Here is a 26,091-nt window from a genome sequence, read left to right as displayed (position 1 = left end):
TATTTCTCTTCTAAGTTCTAATGTCAATCCATCGGATCCCCCTATCTATGTGGAGATGTGGTGGAGATCAGGTGCCACTCACCAGGGAGTGACAATCCATGGTAATACAACATATGTTAACGTGCCACAATATGTCTTCGCTCCTTGGAATGTTTTATGCTCCCCTTTTATTAGTATATTCCAGGGAGGGTTGTTGCATTTATGTGGCCAATTGTCTTTTTCTTGAATGATCATATTGTCTCCACATTATAGGTTTTTCTTGTACAATTTTCTTTTTTATCTCACTATTTGCCTTTATGGGTACTAATCCACTATCTTGGTTTTTTAATCTCACTCCCTCATAAGCATGTGCAATGCGAACCAATGTGATCTAAGTCACCCTAGCACATGCCTATCTAGCTTTTTCTACATGTCAATGCATGTCTGAGCTTCCCTATTACATGCATATCTAGCCTTGCTATGCATGTTGATGCACCTTACCAAGCCTTCCTGTCACACATGCCTATCTAGCATCCACTACTCATGTCAAAGAACTATCAAAATTCCTATCCACATCAACATATCATTGACGGTCTTGAGTCTATAGATTGTCTTCGTCATCTAGCATGCTTGCCTGCAACTTGTGTGTTGGGGTTGTCTCCATCATCCAGTGCTCTCGCCTACAGCTTGTTTTTTGGGTGCATCTCAACAACTCATCAAGGCTTCCTAGCTAGGAGCAACATTACGCGATAGAATCCCAGTTGATAAGTCATGTAAGTCTTCTTACTTCAATTCACATCTCTCTCGTAATTTGATATGCTTGGTAAAGTGGGGAGAAAAATGTAATGTCACAAATTTGCACCATCATGTAATTTTCCATTTAACAATGACCATACCTTAGCCTTAAGAAATAAAATCCACAGCCTTCATGCTTGTTCATCTTAACTTTGTCACCGCCCTCTTGAAATCTTGGCCACATGGCATAGATAACATAGGAAATGTGTGTGCATGTCATGGAGACATTCATGTGGTGTGCACTTGTCCTTGAATTTACAGATGTGCATACCATTGTTAGAGTGTTATAAATTGCCACCCTGCACTCGTAACACTTGATTCCACTACCTGCTAAGAATAGGGTTCAAAATTTGTCATTTTAATCCCATTTATAACTTCATTGGGTCTCCTTTAGAGATTGTACAAGCTTCTACAAATAATTTTCTTTAATCTCCAACCCTCTAGATAGTTTTTTCACTCTTGGTGGCTCTAAACTCATGCTTTGGCGGCCATTTTTCATCTTTGCCTTTCATCTTATCAAAATTTGCTTCATAGCAATGAGTGAGAGTCTCTCCATTCCCTTGCTTTATCTCGTTCATATCATATATTATTTTTTATCTATTTATTTTATCATTATTATGTCGATCAATTCGCACACAAGTGTCTATCATTGCTTTTGTGTCTAATCAATTGTTGTGGAGGTGGAAACATCGAAGTGTAGCTTTGCCTAAGGCAAGTCTTGAAACAAGCACCTAGCCTATCTCCTCATTTATGTGCATGTAGGTTTGCAACCGTATATTTGGAATCTCAACTTCATCAACTTGAGGTGGTTGTGAAATTATCTTCCTCTTCCCTTGTGATTTTCATAGTTTAATCATATTTTGTAATCATATATAATCTTGTGTTATCTAGTTTAGTCATATTATGTTTATTCTAGTCTATCTTTCAACTCATTGCCATTCTCTATATTTTGTTTGTATGGGATATCTACGACTCGAGCTAGTGTCCAAAGCAATAAGCTTGAGCTTTTTCTTCTTATTTGGCCTTTTTTTCCAGTAGTCTACAGGTGAAGATCCAACGAGGCATCTATTGACGAGGGAAAAATACTTCTAAGGTGCAAAATCAAAATTTTAAGAATTTGAATGTAGAGGCTGCAATAAACTAGGAGGCTAGGGCTTTAGAAGTCTATAAGAAACAATGAATTATTTGCAATCCATTCAACCTATGCAAAATGCAAGTTATAAATGCATCATTTTTATTGGAAAAAAAAATCAATCCAATATCTTAATCTATAGGAAACAATTAATTATTTGCAATCCATTCAACATATGCATTAATTAATTAATTATCTTAATTATTTGTTATAAATGCATCATTTTTATTGAAAAAAATTCAATCCACGATCTTAATATGGCAAATGCCGTTTGAACAGAAATGTATAGCCAATGAGTGTTCTTTATTAAAATCAGCAGCATAACAAGAGTGCTGACCCTTGCACGACCATCAAAGGTGTCCCACAACACAAACAATAAAGATGCTGGCAAGGAGAAAATATTCCATAGTCCCACTATGACAACTGATTACAAACCAAACAATATCTCTAATGGATGTTCTTATATGCTCATCGATCTATCTAGTTTCCTCGCATCAAGCTTCAATGTTTCTATTTCTAGGTCATTTGAACAAAGTTCGACCAATTTATTCATTTATTTTGGTTGTACATATGCCTCGGAACCTATAATGTATTTTGTTATTGAGCAACTCTTACCTCCCAATTTTTTATTAGCTCTTGAAAATAGATGTCAGTTGTTTAACATTTATCACATGCTGCTGTAAAAGAGAGCCAGAATCACTGAAAGCAACATCATTTAAGGGTGGAATTTGCAAGCGGGATTTTTCGAGAATCATTATAGTTTTTCGAAGGGAAAAGTTGCAAGTAGTCCCTGACGACCACTAACAAAGATATTACTTGATAAGTAGGAGATAATTTCCACAGCAAGTCAAATTAGGATATTGCTATTAGGATATAACTGTGTGATTTTTAGTCAAACTCATTGACCCAAGTTTCATGAGTAGTGATTCAACATGAATCCATCTCTCATTAGAATAAATGGAACACTTAGCACTCAATAGATCTAGGTGATGCTCACAGGGGTGAAGCACCAGGACTTCCCGGGAGGTCATCCATCCCAGTACTAATAAAGATATTACTGTCGACTATAATGCTATCAAAGAAGCCTTCAAAAATAACTTGATTTTTTGAGTTCAAGCTATCACGATATCAAATTAATTTCTTGGGGAAGCAGTATCCACAATCTTAATTTCATTTCACTAAAAGAAAATATTTAACACTGGCCAAGATGCAGTGCAATCAATATCCACGAACAAAATCAACTATCCAATATAAAGCAATAAAAGATCATGGCTGTCAAGGACACCAAACCAAAGCAAGATACGAAAGAGCAAAGTTACATTCAACCCAATAGATATACAATAAATTATATAGAATCTGAATATTTCTCCTCCCTCCCGTAAAGCATAATAGTCAATTTAATGATACTTAAACAAAATTAATCCACAAATGATTTGAGTATTGGAGACCGAGAATTTTGCATTTACAAAAGAAGTGGAAACGGCCAAAAATATATTAAGGTCATGGTATCCAAATTTCATTCCCATGTCATTGAAATGACCGAATTAGAAATTCCAGATTCCCCGAAGTTAAACTTGCTATTATAGTCTAAAACTTCTGATGCACCAGGAACTGCATGTGCCAATCTAAATCGCCTTCCCTCTGCGGCTTCTTTAACTTGAGAGCAACAGAAGGACCAAAGTAACTGTAACATCCATAGAAGTGTAAACATATGTAGAAGATTCAACTAAATACCATCTAAAAATAGTAGTCAAAAATAAAGAATCAACATAATTCACCTGTATCGGATCAGAGCGTAGAAACCTCCTCTGAATCCTTTTGCCATCAGGGAAACGGACACCCACCCTGCAAATAACTTCTTTTTGACCTTGTGGCTCTTCAGGAAGGGATGGGTATTCCAACTTGGGTTTCTGAGAGGGTGCAGCTGTTAACTCTTGATCATGTAGCGGTTGATCTTTTGATTGCATATTTAACATCTGGGAGTCATTTGCTTTAACCACAGGCACATTTATGTCTTCTAATGAGGCAGCCAAGGCTTGACGAAGTTCTTCATCATCTGTTTCTAGAATTTCTGAGCATTTTTCAACAAAATATATGTCATCTTACTAGATTTCACTTGCTGCAAGGAGTCAAGAAAACAACAAACTCTAACCAACATGAGTACAAGAACAAACAAAGAGAACAAAAGCTAGCCAAACCAGACACCCCTGCCAATGTATACATACAAGCAAAGGAATTATAAATGCCATGAAAAGGGAATGTAGATATTGACGTGTTCTATGGAGACAAAGAACTATGGGAATTTTTCCAAAAATCTTCTTGTAATTGCTCCAGAACTGCCTTGACATATTTGGTATTACCTGAGTACACATTGGCATGATTCCAAATGAATCTGAATATTAAAAAATCCATTTAATGGGTATATGATTTTTTTTTTTACTATCTCAGTGTGTCATTTTATGTGGGTTATTTTCTAGATTTAACTGCATAGCTTTAAGTTGATCTCATTGAACCATATTTTATTAGTGGGTCATAGGAACACATCTCTTATGGGAATGAATAGTCCACTTTGCACTCATTGCATCTAGTGATGCTTACAAGGGTGAAGCATTGGGATTTCCCACAAGGACACCAATCCCAATGCTCCTACAACTCAAGTGTGCTCCACTATGGAGTTTTACCTTAAGATCAACCCCCACTCAGATTACTACCCCAATTGCTTGATCCTGAAGAAAACTCCATGGTAAAGCATGCTTGAGTTAAAGGCATGCTGGGATGGGTGAATACCAAGCAGTTCAGACATTTAACCCCTATGATTATCACCTAGATGCAATGAGTGTTAAGTGGACCATTAATGCTCATAAGTAGTGGTTCACAACAACTGAGTTTGACTCGGAATACATGGTAGTATTTTGATAAAACCTCTGAAATATTGGAGATCCTATACAAACTGTAAATATTAATGAAAAGAGATTGCAATAAAAATCTTACAAAAGTCATTAGATTTTATTCAGCTCACAAGATAAAAGATCACATAGATCAGCTTCATGAGCCATTTCAATTCCAAGCAGGCATAAGATTACTATCCCCTCATCAAAAGCATAATATACTTATTGGTAGAGAAGGACAGCAAATAGACATCCAGAGATCTTGCCACATAAAGCATGCAGAGCATAAGATTTGGAACATAGCATGTAGAATGGAGGTACACTGTAAGGGTCGCATCTCATTTTGTAGATATAAATATATCATAAGATACATTTACCAGGAGAGTGGAAGTAAGGTGAATATAGGAAAGGATACAGAACAGCATAAAAGAAATGTATATGATACAGATGTGGGTGTATGTATGTGTGTCTATATATATATATATATATATGGATTTATAAGGATATGTATTATTATTTTTCATAATAATTGAATACAAATAACACCAATACTTTTTAAGTCTTAATATGTTGTGTATGTTCTTGTCCTGGTTAATAGATAACTCTTTTTGTCTGAATTTACTTCCTTGTTCCCTTAATAGGACTGGTCCGGGGTATAAGGACTACAACACTATAAAGTGACTAGGGCTCCAAACTACAGTCTTTCCCTCAATTTCTTGCTAACATTGGTTCTGTTGTTGAGACCCTAGTTAGGTCTTGTTGAGGATTACACAGAGGGAAACCATCGGGATTAAGAGAAATTTTACAAATTCAAAACATTATACTAGATAAAGGAAGAAGGAAGATGATGGAAAAGATAAAAAAAATTTGCAAAATTATCCTCTTGATGTCTACCCTGTGAGAAGGAGAATTTCAGTGGAAAAAATACCAGAGCAAGGCATGCCATTTTCACAATTTCTTGATTGTTCAGTTCTCTTTCATTTTCTTGATTAGGAACTCAATCTTATGCAGCAGGGGATCAACATGTTCCCACAGCTGTATGGTTCTGAAAAGGCCTGTAGCTCTATTCCTAGCACCGGCAGATTGCCTAACCTACTTTTACACTGAAGACAAAAAGGCATTCATTCCCCATCCAACAGAAGCAAAAGACAAGTATAAGATCTGAATATTCAATTTGCAGTGTACTCTGAGACTCAAAAGTAATATAGTCATCGAAGTTTATACAAATGATCAAGCAGTAGCACTCACCTTGCAGCAATTTCATGTCCAATTTCTGGCTGCAATAAAGTAACCAGTCACCACCACCCAGAAAGTCTTCATATAGACTATCAAGAACTCTATTAACCCCATCTATACAATGTGGGCCTTTCATTACATTGACTGCATCTTTATTGGACCATATTTATCATATTTTTACTCACTCCAACAGTACGTTGGTCAATTCAATCACCTCTCCATCAAGTTAGAGGCACAAGACATAATGACAAAGCCCTTTCCTTAAGTTTGTTTCAGGGTTGTTTACTCACCTCCTGAAAGAATTATAGAGCAACATATTCGTTTTGTATTAATGATTGAATTTGCCTCCCCTGAGAAAAGCAGAGAAATCATACTTAAAATCAAAATTTATTAGTCTAACACATGGAGAACCCTTATTCCACTCTTCAAGCAGTTTGACCTAACACTTTTGTTCATATCTTTCAGATCAACTTGGCATCCATGATGTCAGTAATGCAAGTGAACTCAACTTGTTCAAGCCGTCCTACTTGAAACAGGATGTTTCCACCATTTATCTTCAGACCACCACACCATATTTTCAACATCCATTTGTTGTGAATGCTTTGGTCAATGTTTGGTCTCACAACAAGAAACAAAAGCAAACTGGAAACACAAGCCATGTAATTAAAAAAGACAGCTTTGCAATAAGCCTCCTTGTCTAAAAGTCAAAGACAACTTTCTCTCAATAGGGAGGATATGAAACTCATCATTACAAGTAGCTCCTATCTTGTAATTATCTGTGAACAGTTGGCCCATCTCACAGTTGCCTTACTGAATGCATGTAAGACTAACCACAGTAGATTCTATCTTCCCAGACCTGGGGCAGTTTGCATGTCCTTGAGCTCAACTAGCTAGCACTCATCCCCAACAATAATGATGTATTTAACCTACCTGATGGATATAGGCATCCTTTTCACCATTATATCATGTTTGTTTTATTCCGTTGCTTTCTCTCGTCACTGTAGAGACATCACTTTATTGTTTTGTCATACAGTGGGTACTTGTCTAAAATTATTGTCTAAAAGGTTAGTAGACAAAACTTTTGAAACCAGTAATATGTGAAGTCAATGATAGATCAATGTACAGGTTTATATTATTTGCTGTCATTAACGTATTGTATCTATGCTTTAAATGTTTCTCCAAAAACTAATAAAGAGTAAAGTCGGAGTATAAATTAACCAGTTGTTGTATGTAAGTCAATTTAACCAGTATGTCCCTTACTTCGATACGTGTGATAAAAGATTTGCAAATTTTGAGTCTATACGCTAATATGGCATACCTTGCAAAATTGGTGAAGCCTTCTCATCAACTTCTCTTTGTCGTTTCTGAGGAGGAAGTTTCCGATGGCGGTCCAGTGGACCTTTATCCATGTAGAGTATCAGATCCTGCATAATCATAAGGACAAACCTGCATTAAACTTAAGAATGCATGACTTTAGCAGCAACCTCTCGAACAATGTGAGTAAATACCAAAAACTGACTTCTTTAAAAAGGAAATGATATTGGTTTTTGTAAGAACATGTTCACATATTCACTGTACATCAACTCAGGTTACCTCCAATAAATGTTCTGGATCAATCATACTATGCCATCCTCGCATTTTTTGTCCAGTGACTGGATCAATCACAAGAATCGTCGGCATTTTTGTCAAATGATAGTAGGTGCACACCTTTCTTCCCTCTTCAGTGTCATCATATATCTGTAGCATCAAAATTAAAGGTTGCATGAAAGGAAAGATGGATAAATTAGACAGATAGTAACCATTTCTATATAGAAATTTTCTCACTGATAGGCACTCTCTCCTGTAGGATTCTCTGCCAAAAATTGTACATATAACATATGAACCCCACATGCCTACAATTTAAATTCAAATAGAACCTCTATGATGAATCCTGGTTAAGACCCTTTTATGACTGTAAGGATATTTTAAATAAATCAAGAGATGTCTCTTAGATTTTGGTGTCTTTAATATAAATGTATTGAAGAGCAAGCTTTTCTATAAATTTGAAAATACTTAGCTACTTATTTTAGTGCAATTCATTAATTTAGGATATTTAACCTAGTTTACTTTAATTTTATTTTAAGAGTTATTTTTATTCAATGAAGAATTAATTAACTTCTATTTAAAATGTATGTCAGCAATTCAATAGTTTTTGTTAAAATTCTCACGCCATTACGCTCCAACCCTTGTCACCACTTTAGTTAATTTTCTCAGTAAAATAACACAAGGTTGCACAGGGACAGGGGTCCTTGGTTACTGTTGAGTACATGTATGGATGCGGGTGTGGGTACAGCTATTTTTTTATATAGGGGGCGGAGGTACTTGGGTATGTCAATCTTTTTAATATAATTTAATCTTTCATAGAAAACTCGAAAATATGAGTCATGACAGAGTTTTCAAAACAAGAACAGTGATAAAGTTGCAGATATTATCGATTGTTTTAAGTTTCAGATTGCAATATGCTTGTAATAAAAATACAAGCTAAATGTTTAGATGCATAACAGAGATGGCAAACTTTAAAAATGAACAAGTACATAAATCAGATAACAATGACATATTGTAAACGATAAACTTCTGAGTTGAACTGTAATAAAGTTTACTGTGAATCAGTACTGTATCAAAGTTTCAGACTGATTACATACTGAATTAAGCTAGATTAACAGCGAGCTGATATGCAAACAAAAAACTGAAAAAAAATCTGAAATGTTATGATGCTCTCCACTGAGTATTGGTACTTGAATACGTGTAAGAGTACCCAGTACACATCCCAGGGGGATGGGTACAAGTACCCATACAACATAGTAATAACAACAAGATCACAGAGGGGGCAACCCCTAGCGCGCATGGTAGACGGATAAGGCTTGAAGTCTGGGTCACATCCATGGTCTCGGGTTCAAGTCCGCCTCTGGGTTTTACTGGTGAGAGTGGCTTGTGTGCTGTTGCTCTCACCCATGGGGGGACTAGTCTCGCCCTAAGCTCACATCGGCTGCTGGTCATCGCTGGGCTTAGGTCACGGGGATACCTCCATGAAAAATGAAAAAAACAAGAAGATCACAGAATACACAAGCTGCAGAATCAATCACTATTAACAGTATGAGCTGAAGTGGTTAACACCATAGATGTACTACTGGCAGAGTACTCTCCGAGTCACAAGAACTGGCCAAGTTTTCTAGCCTGGTAAGTTTTTGCAACTTTTACAGGTACAAAAAAACTCACTGAATTTTTGGCAAAAACTCACATAGATCTTGCCGAGTTTTTACCAAGAACTCGGTGAGCTTATGTTAAAACTTTGTCATAGTTTTATAACTTGTATTTTGCTAAGAGGGAGGAAATAGTCTTCCCAACACTTGCAAACTGATTTCTATCAAAGTCAAGTGGACTTGTGGTATTTTCTTTGGATAGATGACTTGCGGTGGTTTTTATAGAGCATAACATCAATGATTTGGAGAGATGGGCTATGGAGGGAGGTGGATTTGGTTTCACACTAGATGACATTGCGTTAAATGAGCAGTCATTGCTAGTGCTACAAGAATCTAGAGGCAAAGCTACACCCAGGATAGAGGACGAGCCACAGATTGAGTCAGACATACCGAGCAAGGAGGCACAGTCATGCCAGTGCAGACTTCTATGACTAGATCTTCTAGTTCTACCGCTCCCTTAGTTTTTATCAGAGCTGGGAAGAGGAAGATGTAATTGGACTGAGGCATTTGTTTTTAGTGTTACATAAATTATTTACTATTTTGCTTCCAGCCATTTTCTCACAAGAATGCAATTTTCTACCCACTTTGCATTTAAATGTCTAGGCTAAACTTGTTTCTTGTGTTCTCATTTATTGACTCATATTGGATACATCTTCTCATTGATTTTTTCCAAAAAAAGCATTTCTAATTAAGTTTAACCAAACTTTTAAGATTCCGAGTTTTTTCAAAAAAATGGCCTTTTTTTTCTTGAATTTTATTCAGGCCTTGGCGAGTTTTTGGCTTTGGCGAGTTTTCCAACTATGGTTGACACTTTTCCCCATTACTTGAGCACCAAAAAGGAGTATCGTAAAGCTTCTTTATTACCAAACCAGTACAGAACATATCCCAAACTCATTTCAGGAAAAAATTAATTTTATTTGCAATCAGTTAGTAGAATCCAAAGACACATGCTAGCGTCCGGCAAGCCTTTCCCTCAAATTTAAATGACATTTAACAGGGAGGCGTTTAGTACAGACCAAACAATCCATACTAATAGTAGAAAACAAAAATTGTTCATCACACAAGCAGAAATGCCAAGTACCACAATAAGATTTGCACTTTGGTCTTTAATTTGTGTGATTTACGCAGTGGCATCCCGTCTTGTGGAACCTATCAGGCAACAATTGACAATAAGTTGTTGACAATGATGGCACAAGCTATATATTATCTCAAGCATATGTGTTGGTTGGTAATAAATCAGATGTAACCATTGGCCACAACTAATTGAGCTATGCTATAGGGTTGCAGGTCCTGATAATTACACTCCTCAGTCAGAGCACCTTCTATGAGGTCCAATCTCAAAAGTCTCAAGGATCGAGAAAGATCAATCTCAACAAGGTCAATAGGTTTGCCATCATTGCATAAAAAATCAATGCCCAAAAGTCCCCAATTTTTTTGGCACTTTAATCACTGAAATTGCATTGTAGATCATGATTTGATCCCCTAAAAGTGCTGTTTTCTTTTCCCATGAACAAGGAAAAAAAGTTTAAAGACCTGAAAAAACCGCGGCAAAAATCTAGAAGACTCTACTGCACAACATTATCCAGCATCCATTACATGAGGGAGGTGAAATAGGTGTTAAACACATCAGTTGCAATGAGATTCAGGTCAGTAGGAGGGAGCAAATGTTTCCTCAGTTTCGCGATTCTGCAACTCTTTTTATTTGTTCTTTTTGTTGAAATATTAAATTATTATTTTGCCCCTTGAGCCAACTGCTCACCTACCTGGCAGAGCATTTATCTCGGTACGTAAGTTCCAATTCAAAATGAGAGGTAAAAATTTTGTGTGAAGACAAATAGAAGGAATGTCTTCCATTTTTGTAGTGATAGACAGAGAAGTCAGAGCAGCAACAGCAGAGGAATAACAGAGTTTGCAGCAGCAGAGTTGGATCTCTTTCTGTATTCTGCAAGTGAATGTCATCATGTTGAAGCAGTGATTGCTCCAGGTCTTTATTGTATGCAGCCCTTTATAGCTGCAAGTTTATTTTATCAATAGGAATAGCAGTTTAATGTACTTCAGTTCTGGTTTGAAGCCATATGCTCCTAGATCTGTAATAGGTTGAATAATTTCTAAACAAAAAGCAGACAAGCATATTTGACTATCTCCAGCTCATTATATTCTTGCAGTTGTCTCCATTTCTATCTATTCCGCATTGTATTTGGTATTTGTGCAAATAGAGTTGCAAGTGTCTATTCTTGTCTTTATGTTTTAATGGTCAATAAACCAGACTGTTAGTCGGTTGTCTTCTAGCTCGTCCCCTTGCAAAACGAGTTTGTTCATTCTTGCTCAGTCCCTTTGAAAATCGAGTTCCAATCCTAGCTCGGTCCTTTGTTCTGTTTGTGTGTTGACCAAGTATTCCACCTAGTTGTGTTGACCAAGTTCACTCGGTCCTCACCTGACCGAGTTGTCTGAGCTCACTTGGTTCCTTTATTAACCGAGTTAACTTGGCTTAGTGTCCACCGAGTCTCAGTGTTGACCGAGCATACTCGGTCACTATAGGTGCCAAGCTCGGCATCCTTTGTGGGTTGGTCATCTCCCGAGTTAGCAGAAATTTTTGAAAGTCATGGTATCAGAGCTGTAAAGATCCACATCCTCGTGAATTTGGGCATAGTTTTCTAGGTGTTTGACATGGCAAGAGATGCAGGAAAGCCATGGCAGCAGCCACTGTCCTTTAATGGACAAAATTATGACACTTCGGCAAAGAAGATGAGAACCATTATGGTTGCAAATGACTTGTGGGAATTTGTGGTAAATGGGTTTAATGATGTAACCGACCCAACACAGTATGCTACCCTCACCAACCATCAAAAGACTCGGTTGAAGAAGTCAAAAAGAAGGGATGCAAAAGCTTTAAGCTTGATTGAGGCAGCCATGACGGAAACAATTTTTTCTAAGATAGCAACAGCTAACTATTCAAAGGAAGCATGGGATATCCTTGAGACAAACTTCAAAAGAATTGATGAAGTTGGAGTAGTGAAACTACAAATGATTAGAAGGGAGTTTGAGAACCTTCAAATGAAAGATAATGGACCTATTATAGATTTCAGCTCAAGAATCTCTAGTTTGATAAACCAGCTCAAATCAAATGGATAAGAGTATGAAGAGCAAAGAATAGTGGAGAAGATATTGAGGAGTCTACCTCAAAAGGATAACAATCTTGTGATGACCATTGAGGAACCAAAGGACCTCACCACATTGACAATGGATGAGTTGATGGGTACTCTTCAAACCCATGAGCACCGGATTAACAGGTCAACTACATCTTCACAAGAACAAGCTTTCAAAGCTCAAGATAATTCAAGAGGCCTACATCTTCCCAAGACCAAGCTTTCAAAGCTCAATAAAATTCAAGAGGCAGGGGAAGAGGAAGAAATGGCTCTAGTAGAGGCTCAAGAAGTAGAAGTCGTGGAAGAAATGGTCAAAGGAATGTTGGAGGAGAAAGCTCAAGACAAGTAGGCAATCAAGAGGGAGCAAGAAGCTCTCAAAATAACTCTAGAGGAGGTAAGAAGAACTAAACTCTTAAACAAGAGTAATGTAGAATGCTATTACTATCATAAACTCGGGCATTATGCAAGTGAATGCTAGAAAAAGCAAGGTGATCAATCAAGGCAGAGTGCAAATGTGGTTGATGTGAATATGGGAAATGTAAACAATCTCATAGCCTTCATCATGTGCAACATTGGTGAAGAAGGCAGCCCTGAGGTATGGTATTTGGACGGTGATTGCCACAACCACATGAGTGGTAATGAAAGCCTATTTTCATTTATTGATAAGAATTTCAAGTGTGAAATTAAAATGAGAAACAATGGAACCATTCCCGTTGTGGGCAAAGGATCTATCACAGGCCACACCAAGCAAGCTGAGAAGGAGATACAAAATGTTTATTTTGCCTCAGGTATGAAGCACAATTTGATGAGTGTTGGACAGCTCATTCAAAATGGTTACAAGATGCTGATGGAAAATGACAACTAAGTCATTCATGAAAAGGATGAGAGTAAGAAGATTCTAGCAACAGTCCAAATGACAAAGAACCGGATGTTCCCATTGAAGATAGAGACATGTTTCTCTTCTCAAGTCATTGTTGCACCTCCCAAGCATGCATGTACAACAATACATCAACAATCAACTCTAAAGAGCATGATTGAACACCCCTACAAGCTGTGGCATCTCAAGTATGGACATCTTGGCTTTGCTGGTTTAAATTTATTGCCCACGAAAAGAATGATAGAAAGTTTGTCAGATATTGTAAATTCATGTGACAAGTGTGAGGCTTGTATTTTGGGTAACATAGGCTTCCCTTTAATTCTAGTAATTCTAGAAGGGAAAAGGCACTATTAGAGTTGGTGCATTCTGATTTAGGTGGCCCTATGCAAACCATTTCTACTAGGGGGAGTACCTATCTTATGACATTCATAGATGACTTCAATTGTAAGACATGGGTGTATTTTTTGAAAAGCAGATCTGAAGAATTTGATAATTTTGTTGAATTTAAAGCCTAGGCTTAACAAGAATGTGAACATTTTGTGAAAGTCCTAGGATCAGATAGAGGGGAGTATAATTCCAATTCTTTTATAAATTTTTGCAAGAAAAATGGCATCAAGAAGGAGCTTACAGCCAATTATACTCCACACCAAAATGGAGTGGCTAAGAGGAAGAATGGGACCATTATTGAGATGGCAAGGAGCATGATAAAAGCAAAGGGACTCCTAACTGAATATTTGGGGAGAGGCTATAACAACAGCAGTATACTTGATAAACAGGTGTCCTACAATGGCAGTTCGTGACAAGATTCCTCTTGAGGCACGGGCAAGACATAGATGGACAGTTGAGCACTTAAGAGTGTTTGGGTGTGTAGCATATGCACATGTGCCAAAGGAGCAAAGGAAAAAGTTGGATGATAAAGGTGTGAAGTGCATCTTCACAGATTATAGTTCGGAATCAAAGGCCTATAGATTGTATGATCCAATCACCAAGAAGATCATCATTTCAAGAGATGTGGAGTTTCTTGAAAATCAATCATGAGATGGTTTGGTAGATGAATCTTCAAGCACTTAAGTAAAGTGTCGACTATAGATGAAGAAGATGAAATTGGTGATCAGCAAGATGATCAGTAGATATAGATAGATCTAGACAAAGGCAAAAAGGCAAGCAGCCTCAAACATGTAGAGAATCAATTTTTAGCAGCTCTAGACAGCTGCAAGTTAATATGCAAAACAGTAACACCAGCAATACTGAAAATTTTGAACCCACTCTCACCTCCCTATTTGCCAAGAAAGACTGAGAGTCTAAGGGAGATATACCAAGATTAAAGGTATGATAAAGACTATGATGAGAGTGTTAATTTTGTATTATTTTCTTATAGTGATCCAATCTGTTTTGAAGAAGCTATGAAAGAAAAGAAATGGTGTAATGTCATGGATGAGGAAATAGATGCTATAGAAAGAAATGAAACATAGGAGTTAACTGATCTATCTCCCAAGAAACAAGTTATTGGAGTTAAATGGGTTTATAAGACCAAGTGCAATGCTAAATTTAAAATAAATAGGCATAAGGCACAATTAGTGGTCAATGGGTACAAGCAACAATATGGCAAAGATTATGATGAGACTTATCCCCCAGTTGCAAGAATGGAAACCGTGTGTGCTGTCATAGCAATTGCATCCTAGCACAAATGGAAGGTATATCAAATGGATGTGAAGTCTGCCTTCTTGAATGAAGTATTGAAAAAAGAGGTATATGTGGAGCAGCCACTTGGTTATAAAGTCGCAAGTGAGGAACACAAGGTGTATAGGTTGAAGAGAGCTCTTTATGGGCTCAAGCAAGCTCCACGGGCATGGTATAGTAGAATTGACTCATACTTGATGAGCAATGGCTTTAGCAAAAGCAATGGTGTGCCCACTCTCTACATCAAGACAACAAATTGTAAGGCTTTGATTGTTGTCTTGTATGTAGATGACTTAATCTTCACTGGAAATGATAATTTCCTGATTGGTAAGTTCAAAGAGACATAATGGCATCTTTATCTCTCAAGAGAAATATGCAAATCAAATCTTGGAGAGATTCAAAATGCAAAATAGTTAGGCAGCCCCCACACCAACAGCAATAGGTTTGAAATTGAGTAAAGAAGATTGTAGCAAAAATGTGAATCCAACATTATACAAAAGCACGATTGAAAGTATGATGTATTTCACAGCAACTCGGCTTGACATTATGCATACAGTAAACTTGATTTCCAGATTCATGGAAACTCTAAAGGATTCCCATTGGCAAGCGGGAAAGAGGATCCTAAGATATGTGAATGGCACCAAGGGACTTGGCATTTTGTATACTGCTGATAATGAATTTAGGCTGATTGGGTACACTGATAGTGATTGGGCTAGAAGTCTAGACGATAGGAAGAGCACTTCCGGTTAAATGTTTCATATGGCCTCGGGTGCAATTTCATGGGCATCCAAGAAGCAACCAATGTTGCTCAATCTATAGCAAAGGCTAAATGCATAGCAACAAATGCAGCAGCATGTCAAGCTATTTGGCTAAGAAGAATCTTGGCAGATTTGAATGAAAAGCAAGAGTATGGAACCACAATCTTTTGTGACAACATTTCCTCAATTGCATTGTCGAAGAATCCAGTCTTACATGGGAAAAGCAAGCACATTGAGATAAGATATCATTTCATCAGAGTTAGTGGAGAATGAAGAAATCAAGATTGAATACTTTAAGACTAAGCAGCAGCTAGCAGACATTTTCACTAAGCCTTTGGACATAGCAAGTTATGTGCATCTAAGAAGAAGTCTTGGCATAGTTAATTTGGATCAGCAGTGATCCTTGTTTGTCTGGCTTAGGACAAAGGGGGACTGTTGAAATATTAAATTATATTTTGCCCCTTGAGCTAACCGTTCACCTACTTGGCAAAGCATTTATCTCGGTAGGTAAGTTCAAGTTCGAAATGAGGGGGAAAAATTTTGTGTGGAGACAAATAGAAGGAATGTCTTCCATTTTCGTAGTGATAGACAAAGAAGTCAGAGCCGAGTAGAAAGAACAAAAGGAGAAAGTTGCAGAGTCACAACAGCAGAGGAATAACAAAGTTTACAGCAGCAAGGTTGGATCTCTTTCTGTATTCTACAAGTGTATGTCGTCCTGTTGAAGCAATGATTGCTCCAGGCCTTTATTATATGCAGCCGTTTATAGCTGCAAGTTTATTTTATCAATAGGAATAGCAATTTAATGTATTTTGGTTTTGGTTTGAAGCCATACGCTCACAGATCTGTAAAAGGTTGAATCATTTCCAAATAAAAAGCAGACAAGCCTATTTGACTATCTCCAACTCATTCTATTCTTGCAATTGTCTCCATTTCTATCTATTCCGCATTGTATTTGGTATTTATGCAAAATAGAGTTGCCAGTTTTTGTTCTTGTCTTTGTATTTTAATGGTGGATTAACCAAATTGTTAGTCGGTTGTCTTCTAGCTTGGTCCCCTTGCAAACCAAGTTTATTCATTCTTGCTCGATCTCTTTGAAAACTAAGTTCCAATCCTAACTTGATCCTTTGTCCTTTTTTTGTGCTGACTAAGTATTCCACCTAGTAGTGTTGACCGAGTTCACTCGGTCACTGTGTTAACCAAGCTCACTAGGTCCTTACCTGACCAAGTTGTTCGAGCTCACTTGGTTACTTTGTTAACCGAGTTAACTCGGCTTAGTGTCCACCGCGTCTCAGTGTTGACCAAGCATACTCAATCACTATAGGTGTCGAGCTAACTCGTCACTCCTTGCTGCCACCCGGCTCCTTGTTCTTACCGAGCTCGGTGTCCTTTGTTGGTTGGTCATTTCCCGAGTTAGCAAAAACTTTTGAAAGTTTTTACATTTTGACTTGATTTGATACATTTATTTATTTTATTTTTATTGATCTATTTATGTTTGGCTCACAGTACTATGGCTTCCAGCTTTTTTTATGCCTAGTCTACAGAACTACAAAAGGAATGTTGAGTTTCATGCCTCGAATATAGTATACAATGAGAAATATCAAATTTCTCTCACTAGATATAATATAAATGTTGCCCTTGCCAACAACAGTATACCCTTCTCCTCCTCTAAAGGTTACAAAATCTTTGATAGGCATGTATTATGTGAACCAATCCCATCAATGAGTGAAATGTCCAAGAGCTCCTAAATCTATGTATTAGGCAAACAATTGACATGGTCATAAAAGGCATACTCTTTGTAACATGGGCCTTTTGTTGCGAACCCTCCTTGCTTTGACTATTCAACAACCAATCGTATTTTGCATTCCTTCTTCATATAACCATACTTGGGCAATGATTAGATTGAACATTCTTCTTGGATTCTCTTGAGATTCATCTTGTCCTTTCTATTGGGAAGACTTGCCTTTAACTTTGTCCTTATCTAAGGCTTATGATATGAAAGCTTGTTGGCAGAGGGAATGTTGGTGTTGGCCCCATTGTTATTTCCATCAATCTTGCTATAGAAGCCTGTTGCAGAGATCGGGAAATTTGGGATCACCATTGTTGGAAGTAATGTTGAGCGTCTCAATGAAGTGCTCATATGACTGTGGTAAACTCTTCATGGCAACGATTACCATGTCCTCTTTTGAAATGTGACCAATATCCTCCAACTAGTCATAACTATCTTTTACCTATCAAATGTTCCTACAAGGACCCTTTCTCATTCATCATGGTAAAAAACTAGTTTACCCTCAACACATTTGTCTTGATCTTTCCCGCCATAGTGGGGTCCTTGAACAACCTGATCAAGACATCGATACTCAAATATCATCATCTTACATTATTTCCAGGTGTTGCAGTTGTTGTCATGAGCTTCTAACCATGTTCCAACATAATTTTGGTCAAAGATGCCACCACAAATACTGAGCTCAAAGCTAGTCAACCTTGTGAAGGCATAAAATAAGCCAAAAGCACCTAATTTAAAAAATCAAATCCAAAAACAAGCACAAATATCAAGACATTAAAAACACTATTAAACATAGATCCCAATGTGATTTAGAAAATAGTACTAGTGACAAGGGATTTTGCGAATCAAAAAGCATTCAAATATGAAATATGGCCCTCTACAAAAATGCAAGCAATAAAAACCAGGTACGAAGTGTGTAGAAGCCAATTTTTTTCAGGAAAAATAGAGAATAAACTTTGAAAAAAAAACATAGCCTAGCAAACTCAAATGGCATGTGAACTGAGCTAAATAGTGCAAATATTCTCATCATAAAGTTTGCACAACAACGCTTGTAGATAGAAAATAATGTTGCATGGGCCAAAAATATTCTAACGCAGTGCCTTGAACTAAAGAAATGCAATGAAAAAAGATGTGAGCTTGTGGAGCGGTCATCAACCCTAGCTGTCAAAACACAGCTTGCAGATAGAAAAACCCATAAGCCGCATTTTGCTGAGGAGGAAAAGAAGTGCAAGCACTTCAAAAAACGGACAAGAGGTAGAGAAATTGCTCAAAAATGACGGAAAAGCAAAAATGCACACAATAAAAATCATGCAAGAAATCACCGTAACATGCAGGAATAGACATGATTCATAGACAAAACAACACCTTGAAAAATGTTGTTAAAATAAAACTGCAAAGCTGCAGTTTTTCAATTCCATCAAATTTGCAGAGAAAACCTGCAATCTCTTAAACTGAAAGCTCTGGGAATTCTTAGCACAAATTTCTATTTCAAATAAAAAACTGAAAAACCTTTGAAAGATTTTTACAAAAAAAATTAAAGAAAAAATTGGTAGAGTCAATCCGCTTTGATACACTGTAATGGTAATTGTCCAATTGAATATAAAAAAAAAAAGTTAAATTATATTGGCAATTACATTACGATGTTTCAAAATAAACCAAATCAAACAAATTTAAACTGAAGTCTAAAATAGAAACTATCTAAATAAACTAATCATTCCTAAATGACCTTTAATTAATAAATATTACTTTAATAGCTTCTTTATCATAGTTATCCTATCTTACATTATTATGTTTCCAAATGAACCAAATAATACAGAAGTAAACTTAAGTCTAAATAGAAATAACTAAATATGCTAAACATTCCTAAATGACTAGTAAATAATAAAATATTACTTTAATAACTTATTTAACCATAGTTATCCTATCTTTTCGATAGATGGTTTTTTAATTTGTATATGAGGTCCACTTTACAACACACATTGACAAACCTAAAATGGCCATAGCCAGTGTGTCATAGGCATTGTACTGATCAAGAATTCTGTTCAGTATTTCTTATAACATTATTATATTTATATAGTCATTTACTCTTAGAAGCACACATTACATCCCCAATCATTAACATTTCAGAAGTATAGTTTACATCCAAAATGTAGTTATCTTTTTCTTCACAATTTTGAGCTGTAGATCAAGGCAAGTAGAGGTTTAATTGACTCATAGTTTGTATTATGCTTGTAAGAATCTTTTTAATCTTGTAAGCTAATTTAACCATCGGAGATCTGTCCAAATTTACTGACTGATTGAGAATCAATACAACCATCATAGACCTGTCCAAATTTCATGATTCATGATAAAAGGTTTGTAAACAATTTAAATTAGTAAACATTTCTGACTTGCTGGGTTTCTCCAACATTTATCCGCTTCTAAGCCTGAATTTGATTACATTTGCACTTCCAATTTCCCTGGTCTAATCATTTGAATGAGATAGCTCCAGCCATGAAGGACTGAATTAAAATGTTTTTGTAGATTTGAATCTTGATCATAATACCACATTAGAAAGACTATGCATGGAGACATTGCTCATCAAGCTTGGGTAGCACAAAGGTAAAATGGAAATGGAGTCAAAGTGATGTATGTAGTAGAATTTATTGCTTCAAAAGGCATTTAACAAAAGAAGCAAGAAATAACACCACCATTTGCATAGGATGCCCTATAGATGTCGCAAATTAAGCAAAACAAGCTCTTGAAGCAATTTTTGAAGGCAATGCAAAAAATGGCGAGAACATGTTTTTGTGATAGTTACACCGGTCTAGGGGACGCGGGGACGAGGGGACATCTTTCCGGGATGGGGGGACAAAGGGACCTCAATTTGGGGACACTGGGGGAGGGGGGGGGGGGGGGGGGCGCCGAAGGGGGGGTATGTACTATATAGTGTATACTATACATATGATACTTATAGTGCTAATTATGAAAAAATGAATATCTAATTATGAAAAGATGTATAACAATATAAGACATAAATATGAAGTATAAGTTCATCAAAACCGCTATTGCTAGTTTAGTTTTACATTGCATTGAACATTGAACAATGAAAAATAAAAGAGATCTAAAATCTGATCTAAATTCTAACTTCTAACTTCTATCAAATAAATTAAATAATCAAAGATTGAAGATTCAAATTCAAAAACTTGGTGTCATAGATGTCTATCATCAATTTAGCAAAAGTAGAGTATCATTATCTCATCAATCATTCAATGGCATCATAAACTTAATAGTTAATTACATCAAATAGCAACAAACATGATATGATCACAATGTTCAATGTTCAATGTTCAATGTTCAATGTTTCAAACTTCAAATATCCAAGTCTCAAATACAAACTACCTTTTATAATATATTTTTTGCACCTTTTAATGTGACAAAATGGGGGACGGTCCCCAGCTAGGTCGAGGGATGCATCCTCGTCCCCAAGTCCCCGAATGGGGACACAGGGACGTCCCCCTCTCGGAGGCGAGTTGGTAGCGCCGTTGTGGAACGTCGTCCACCTATCCTGTGTGCGTCCTCATCTCGGGTGTGGCAGCCAAAATGGCAAGGACATGTCCTCATGTCACTATGGTTTTTGTAAAATACTGAATGACTTAAATGAAGGATCGAACAATCATTTCTAGGGGTACAAAGACGATGTTTATATAAAGAAACACTCATAAATTAGAAACTATCTAATAATTACATAAGTTACAATATTGACCATTAAATAATAAATAATAAAAATATCAAAGATATTATTCTAATAACATCCCTTAATGGTCAATCTATCAACTACACCATGTTGCCCCCTAAATTTTACAAACTCGTCCTAGCTCAAAGGCTTGGAGAATATTTGTTGTCTAAACCACAATAGAAGCATACATAAACTAAACTAATTCATCCTTATCCAATTTCTGAATGAAGTGACAATGACGGTCAACATGTTTGGTTCTCGCATGGAATACCAAATTATTAGCTAATTTAAGCACTTCTTGATTATCACAGTACACAAGAGTAGACCTACTTGAGACATTTGAATGTATGAAAGCATCCTCCAAAGACAAACTACCTCACAAGTTGCCTTAATTATTCCTCAATACTCGTCTTTTGTCAAGGAAAGAGCCACTGCTTACTGCTTCTTGCAAGTCCAAGTGACTACAGTAGACCCCAAACTAAACACATACCAGGATGTTATTTTTTTGTCATCAATGGAACTTACCCAATCTAAGACTATAAAACCAATAATTCTAGGATCATGACTTTTGTTGTGCAGACACCCAAATCAGCCATTCACATAACATTAAGCACACTTCACTACAACCCACTGATCAACCTGTTACAAATGTAAATGGCGAAAAATTTTAATGAATTAATCAGAGATCAAACTGATCTATATATACAAAGAGGAGAGTCGAATAGAATAGAAACATTCTATTCTAGACTATACTAAATATTAGAAACATTCTAATATTTACAGAGATATAATAGAGATCAAACTGATCTATATATACAAAGAGGAGAGTCAAATAGAATAGAAACATTCTATTCTAGACTATACTAAATATTAGAAACATTCTAATATTTACAGAGATATAATAAGATACAATAGTGAGCATTAAAAAGAAACATGAAGGTTATTTTAATACCCCCCCTTAATGCTCAATCTATTTACTACACCAATAGATCCCCTGAATTTAACAAACTTGTCAGGACCAAGGGGTTTAGTGAAAATAGCTGCTGAATGCAAGGAAGCAACATAGGACACCATTTAAGAATGGTGAATCATGGCGGGCATACAGAGTACTCCAGCTAGTCCATGTTGATGTATGTGGTCCTATGAATACTGCTTCTATTACTGGGAACAGGTATTTTTTACTCTTTGTGGATGATTTCAGTCGCAAAATGTGGGTATATTTTCTTAAGCAAAAATCAGATGCCTTTCTTGTATTTCAGCAGTTTAAAGCTCTAGTAGAAAAAGAGTCTGGTTCCTCCATCCGTACTCTTAGGACCGATAATGGGGGGGAATTTTGTTCTTCTGCTTTCTCTGCCTTCTGTACTACTCATGGCATTAGACGTCAGTTCACCACACCTCACACCCCTCAGCAAAATGGTGTTGTAGAGCGTCGAAACCGTACCATCACAGAAATGGCTAGGGCTATGCTAGAACATAGAAATGTTCCCAGAAAATATTGGGCAAAAGCAGTATCCACAGCTGTCTACCTTCTTAACCGGTCACCCACCCTTGCAGTTAATCATAAGACTCCTGAGGAAGCCTGGTCTGGTCGCAAACCTAGGATCAACCATTTGAAAGTTTTTGGCTCTCTGGCATATGTATGGATTCCTGATGCCAAACGCACTAAGTTGGATTCCAAAAGCCAGAAACTTATGTTTACAGGATACAGTCACACACATAAGGCCTACAGACTGATTGATGTAAATACTGATCGTTTAATCTTCAGTCGTGATGTTGTGTTTGATGAGGAATTTGCACCATTTCCGCTCTCTGACTCCCCACCACATTCCGAGATTCAGTCTTCAGCAATCTCTGACTTGGGTTCTTCTATTTTATATGAGTCATCTGATGCTCTAATACCATGTTACAAATGTAAATGGCAGAAAATTTTAATGAATTAATCAGAGATCAAACTGATCTATATATACAAAGAGGAGAGTCGAATAGAATAGAAACATTCTATTCTAGACTATACTAAATATTAGAAACATTCTAATATTTACAGAGATATAATAGAGATCAAACTGATCTATATATACAAAGAGGAGAGTCGAATAGAATAGAAACATTCTATTCTAGACTATACTAAATATTAGAAACATTCTAATATTTACCGAGATATAATAAGATACAATAGTGAGCATTAAAAAGAAACATGAAGGTTATTTTAATACAACCTTGGGGGTTATCATGAGGCATGAAAGGTAGCTCATCACAAAACTGAGATCAAGACTAGTAGCAATAAGGTAGATGAGATTGCCCACGAATTGCCTAAACATTGATTCATTTACCATAGGTGAATCGGATTTGGCTGTCATCTTCAGCCCTTTCTCCATACGTGTGGATGCAGGTTTGCACTCTTGCATCTGAAACTTGTCTAGCAAACTATGGGTACACTTAAACTGAGATAAGAAGATACTACCTTCAATCTGCCAAAATTCTCACCTAGAGAGTAGTCCAAAAGTCCTAGTTTTGTAATGTCAAAGGACTGACAAAAGATTTGCTTAATCTGATTGATCAAAAATGTTGAACTATCAATGATAACCAGGTCATCAACATAGATAACAAGAAGAATATCACCACCTGTGTTTTTTATATAGAAATTATAATCAGATGGACTCCTTTGAAAGCCATTATCTATAAGGTACTTATCAATTTTGATACGCCAAGCCTGAGGAGGTTGTTTCAAGCCATAAAGTGCTTTCACCAATTTGCAATAGAAATAACTACAAGAGGATTTAAAATAGGCTCAACACAAGGAACGTCATCTAGAGGAAATTAAACAAAGGTCATCATCAAACTCAAAGCTTGCATCATCCCTCTGATCTATTGAACTAAATGGAAGTTGAAGACCCAAATCAATAGCCTTCGGAGGTTGTTCCTCAAGATTCTGCACACCCGGTGTCCACATCCATCAGCTAGTAAGCCTTGTGGTTGTTATTATATAGTATGAACATAAGTTTTTGACTCTTCGAATCCAACTTGGAGTGTCGGGCATCTTGAATCCAAACATAAGCTAAAAAACCAAAAAACTTTCAAATGATTGATCCTATGTTTGTATGTTTGTGACCAATCTAAGCTTCCTCAAGAGTCTTCCCCTTAATAGTTTGTGTGGCAAACCGATCAAGGAAATAAATTGTGATGAATACTACTTCTGCCCAAAATTTCTTAGGAACTCTTGTATTCCATCATTGACCTATCCATTTTAGTTATAGTGTGGTTTCGACATTCAACGTCATCCTGCTAAGGAGTGTAAGGTATGTTTAACTGGCATTCAATGCCACATTTATCACAAAAATTGGAGAAAGTAGTAGAGCACAACTTGTTAAAGTGGGGTTGTCGCTGCACCAAAAGACTGATCTGTCAATGCCCGATACAACCACTCAAATTATAGTACATAGGAGGCGGTTAAGCCCTTGTCACAAATCCCAAGGGATGCGTTGAATAAATTTCTAACAATCTCCCCCAAAAGACCAATCTGTCAATGCCCGATACAGCGACTCAAATTATAGTACACAAGAGGCAGTTAAGCCCTTGTCACGAATCCCAAGGGAAGTAGTTAATAAATTTCTAACAAAACTCACTCCTGTTATCCAACCTAAGAGTGACTATAAGACAACCAATTTTGTTACTCGATCCCATGATCCTCAATGCCAAGAACCACAGTAGTGCAAGTCACTTGATCAACCCTAATTTGTTACAATTATGATTCTAGGGTGAATTGAGGGCAAATTAGGAAGAAGACGTCACAAGTTTGCTTGGGTTTTGGCAACACCAAACCCACAGTCAATATGCAAGACCTTCACAAAACTGACCAGACCAATACGATGAACCTGGTTTGAACCAGACTGGGACCTGGTTCCATGCTACAGAAAATCAAAAGTAAAGTTAAACATTGAAGGCTTTTTTACAAGCACTCTTTCATAGTACGGATTTTAATTGTGTATTTTTAACTAATCTAAAGATGACTTCCATGAATATCATTTAAATTAATGAAATTTAGTTTCTGCTGACCCACTTAGTAGTTTAGGAGAGCAGTGAATGTAGCCACTGATTTGAGTTTTTCTCAAAAATGTAGATAAAGCTATTCTTGTTTCAATTTTCAAACTGTGTTATCAACTTATCAGTTGAAACAATGCAAAATGACAAGCTTGAGGATATCAAATTCAAAATAAGTATATATTCAAAATCCTTATTTCCACATCTTTGATCTCAAATCTGATCTTATTTAAAATTTGACATCAAACAAAACCCTCAAAACATCTCCATATTTGACTGTCTTAACAAGCTGGACTCTACTGATTTTGTAACACGAAGTGTAATGAATACAACTTACAAGTCTTCGATCAAAAACGAATGTGAAACCCACTTTTTTAACTGTGTATCTCAAAAAAACTATAGCTCCAAAGGTATTACATGCAAAAGTTCAACTAGAAAAAGTTGAGGAACCCAAGTTTTACAAATAGAGTCAGTAGCATTCATAAATTAAGAGAAACTGACTATTCAGGCATCCTGCTACAATACCTATCTCGAGAAAATATATTCAGATTTCAACCAAAAATATTGAACTAAAGTGCCTTACAATGACTCAGATGCACTATCTTACATGTCACACACAGTAGATATATTAAAACAAAACATCAGATCACTCAGCTCAGTTCTGAAAAATACAAAAATAAAGACAGTAAGCATGGAAGACAAAAATACAAGAAAAGTGGTGCACCAAAAGAAGAATTGATGATTCTAGTTTAAGATTATGTTATTCTAATGAGGAATTTTGTCCTTGTTCTCTCATGATTATATGACAAGTTCTTATGGTGA

The 26,091-nt window shown here is 36.5% G+C and overlaps 1 protein-coding gene across 1 annotated transcript in view; it reads right to left on the bottom strand.

Moving 5' to 3' along the window:
* Positions 1 to 3,206: 3,206 nt before the first annotated feature.
* The window catches only part of LOC149538968 (plant UBX domain-containing protein 7-like), a 48,436-nt gene continuing 25,551 nt past the window's right edge, over positions 3,207 to 26,091 (bottom strand). Inside the window, exons 7-10 of the mRNA XM_089800357.1 lie at positions 7,624 to 7,767; positions 7,349 to 7,454; positions 3,685 to 3,977; positions 3,207 to 3,590 (exon numbers count right to left, since the gene is read on the bottom strand). Of these exons, the coding sequence (XP_089656483.1) occupies positions 3,423 to 3,590; positions 3,685 to 3,977; positions 7,349 to 7,454; positions 7,624 to 7,767 (711 nt within the window). The 3' untranslated portion in view covers positions 3,207 to 3,422. The remainder of the gene's footprint in view (positions 3,591 to 3,684; positions 3,978 to 7,348; positions 7,455 to 7,623; positions 7,768 to 26,091) is intronic.

Source organism: Cupressus sempervirens, chromosome 9 (assembly GCF_028749045.1).
Source record: "Cupressus sempervirens isolate cs-2001-9-10 chromosome 9, ASM2874904v1, whole genome shotgun sequence".
NCBI classification, from domain to species: domain Eukaryota; kingdom Viridiplantae; phylum Streptophyta; class Pinopsida; order Cupressales; family Cupressaceae; genus Cupressus; species Cupressus sempervirens.
Note: the sequence above shows the minus strand (reverse complement) of the source record. Positions and strands in the feature narration are given on the sequence as shown.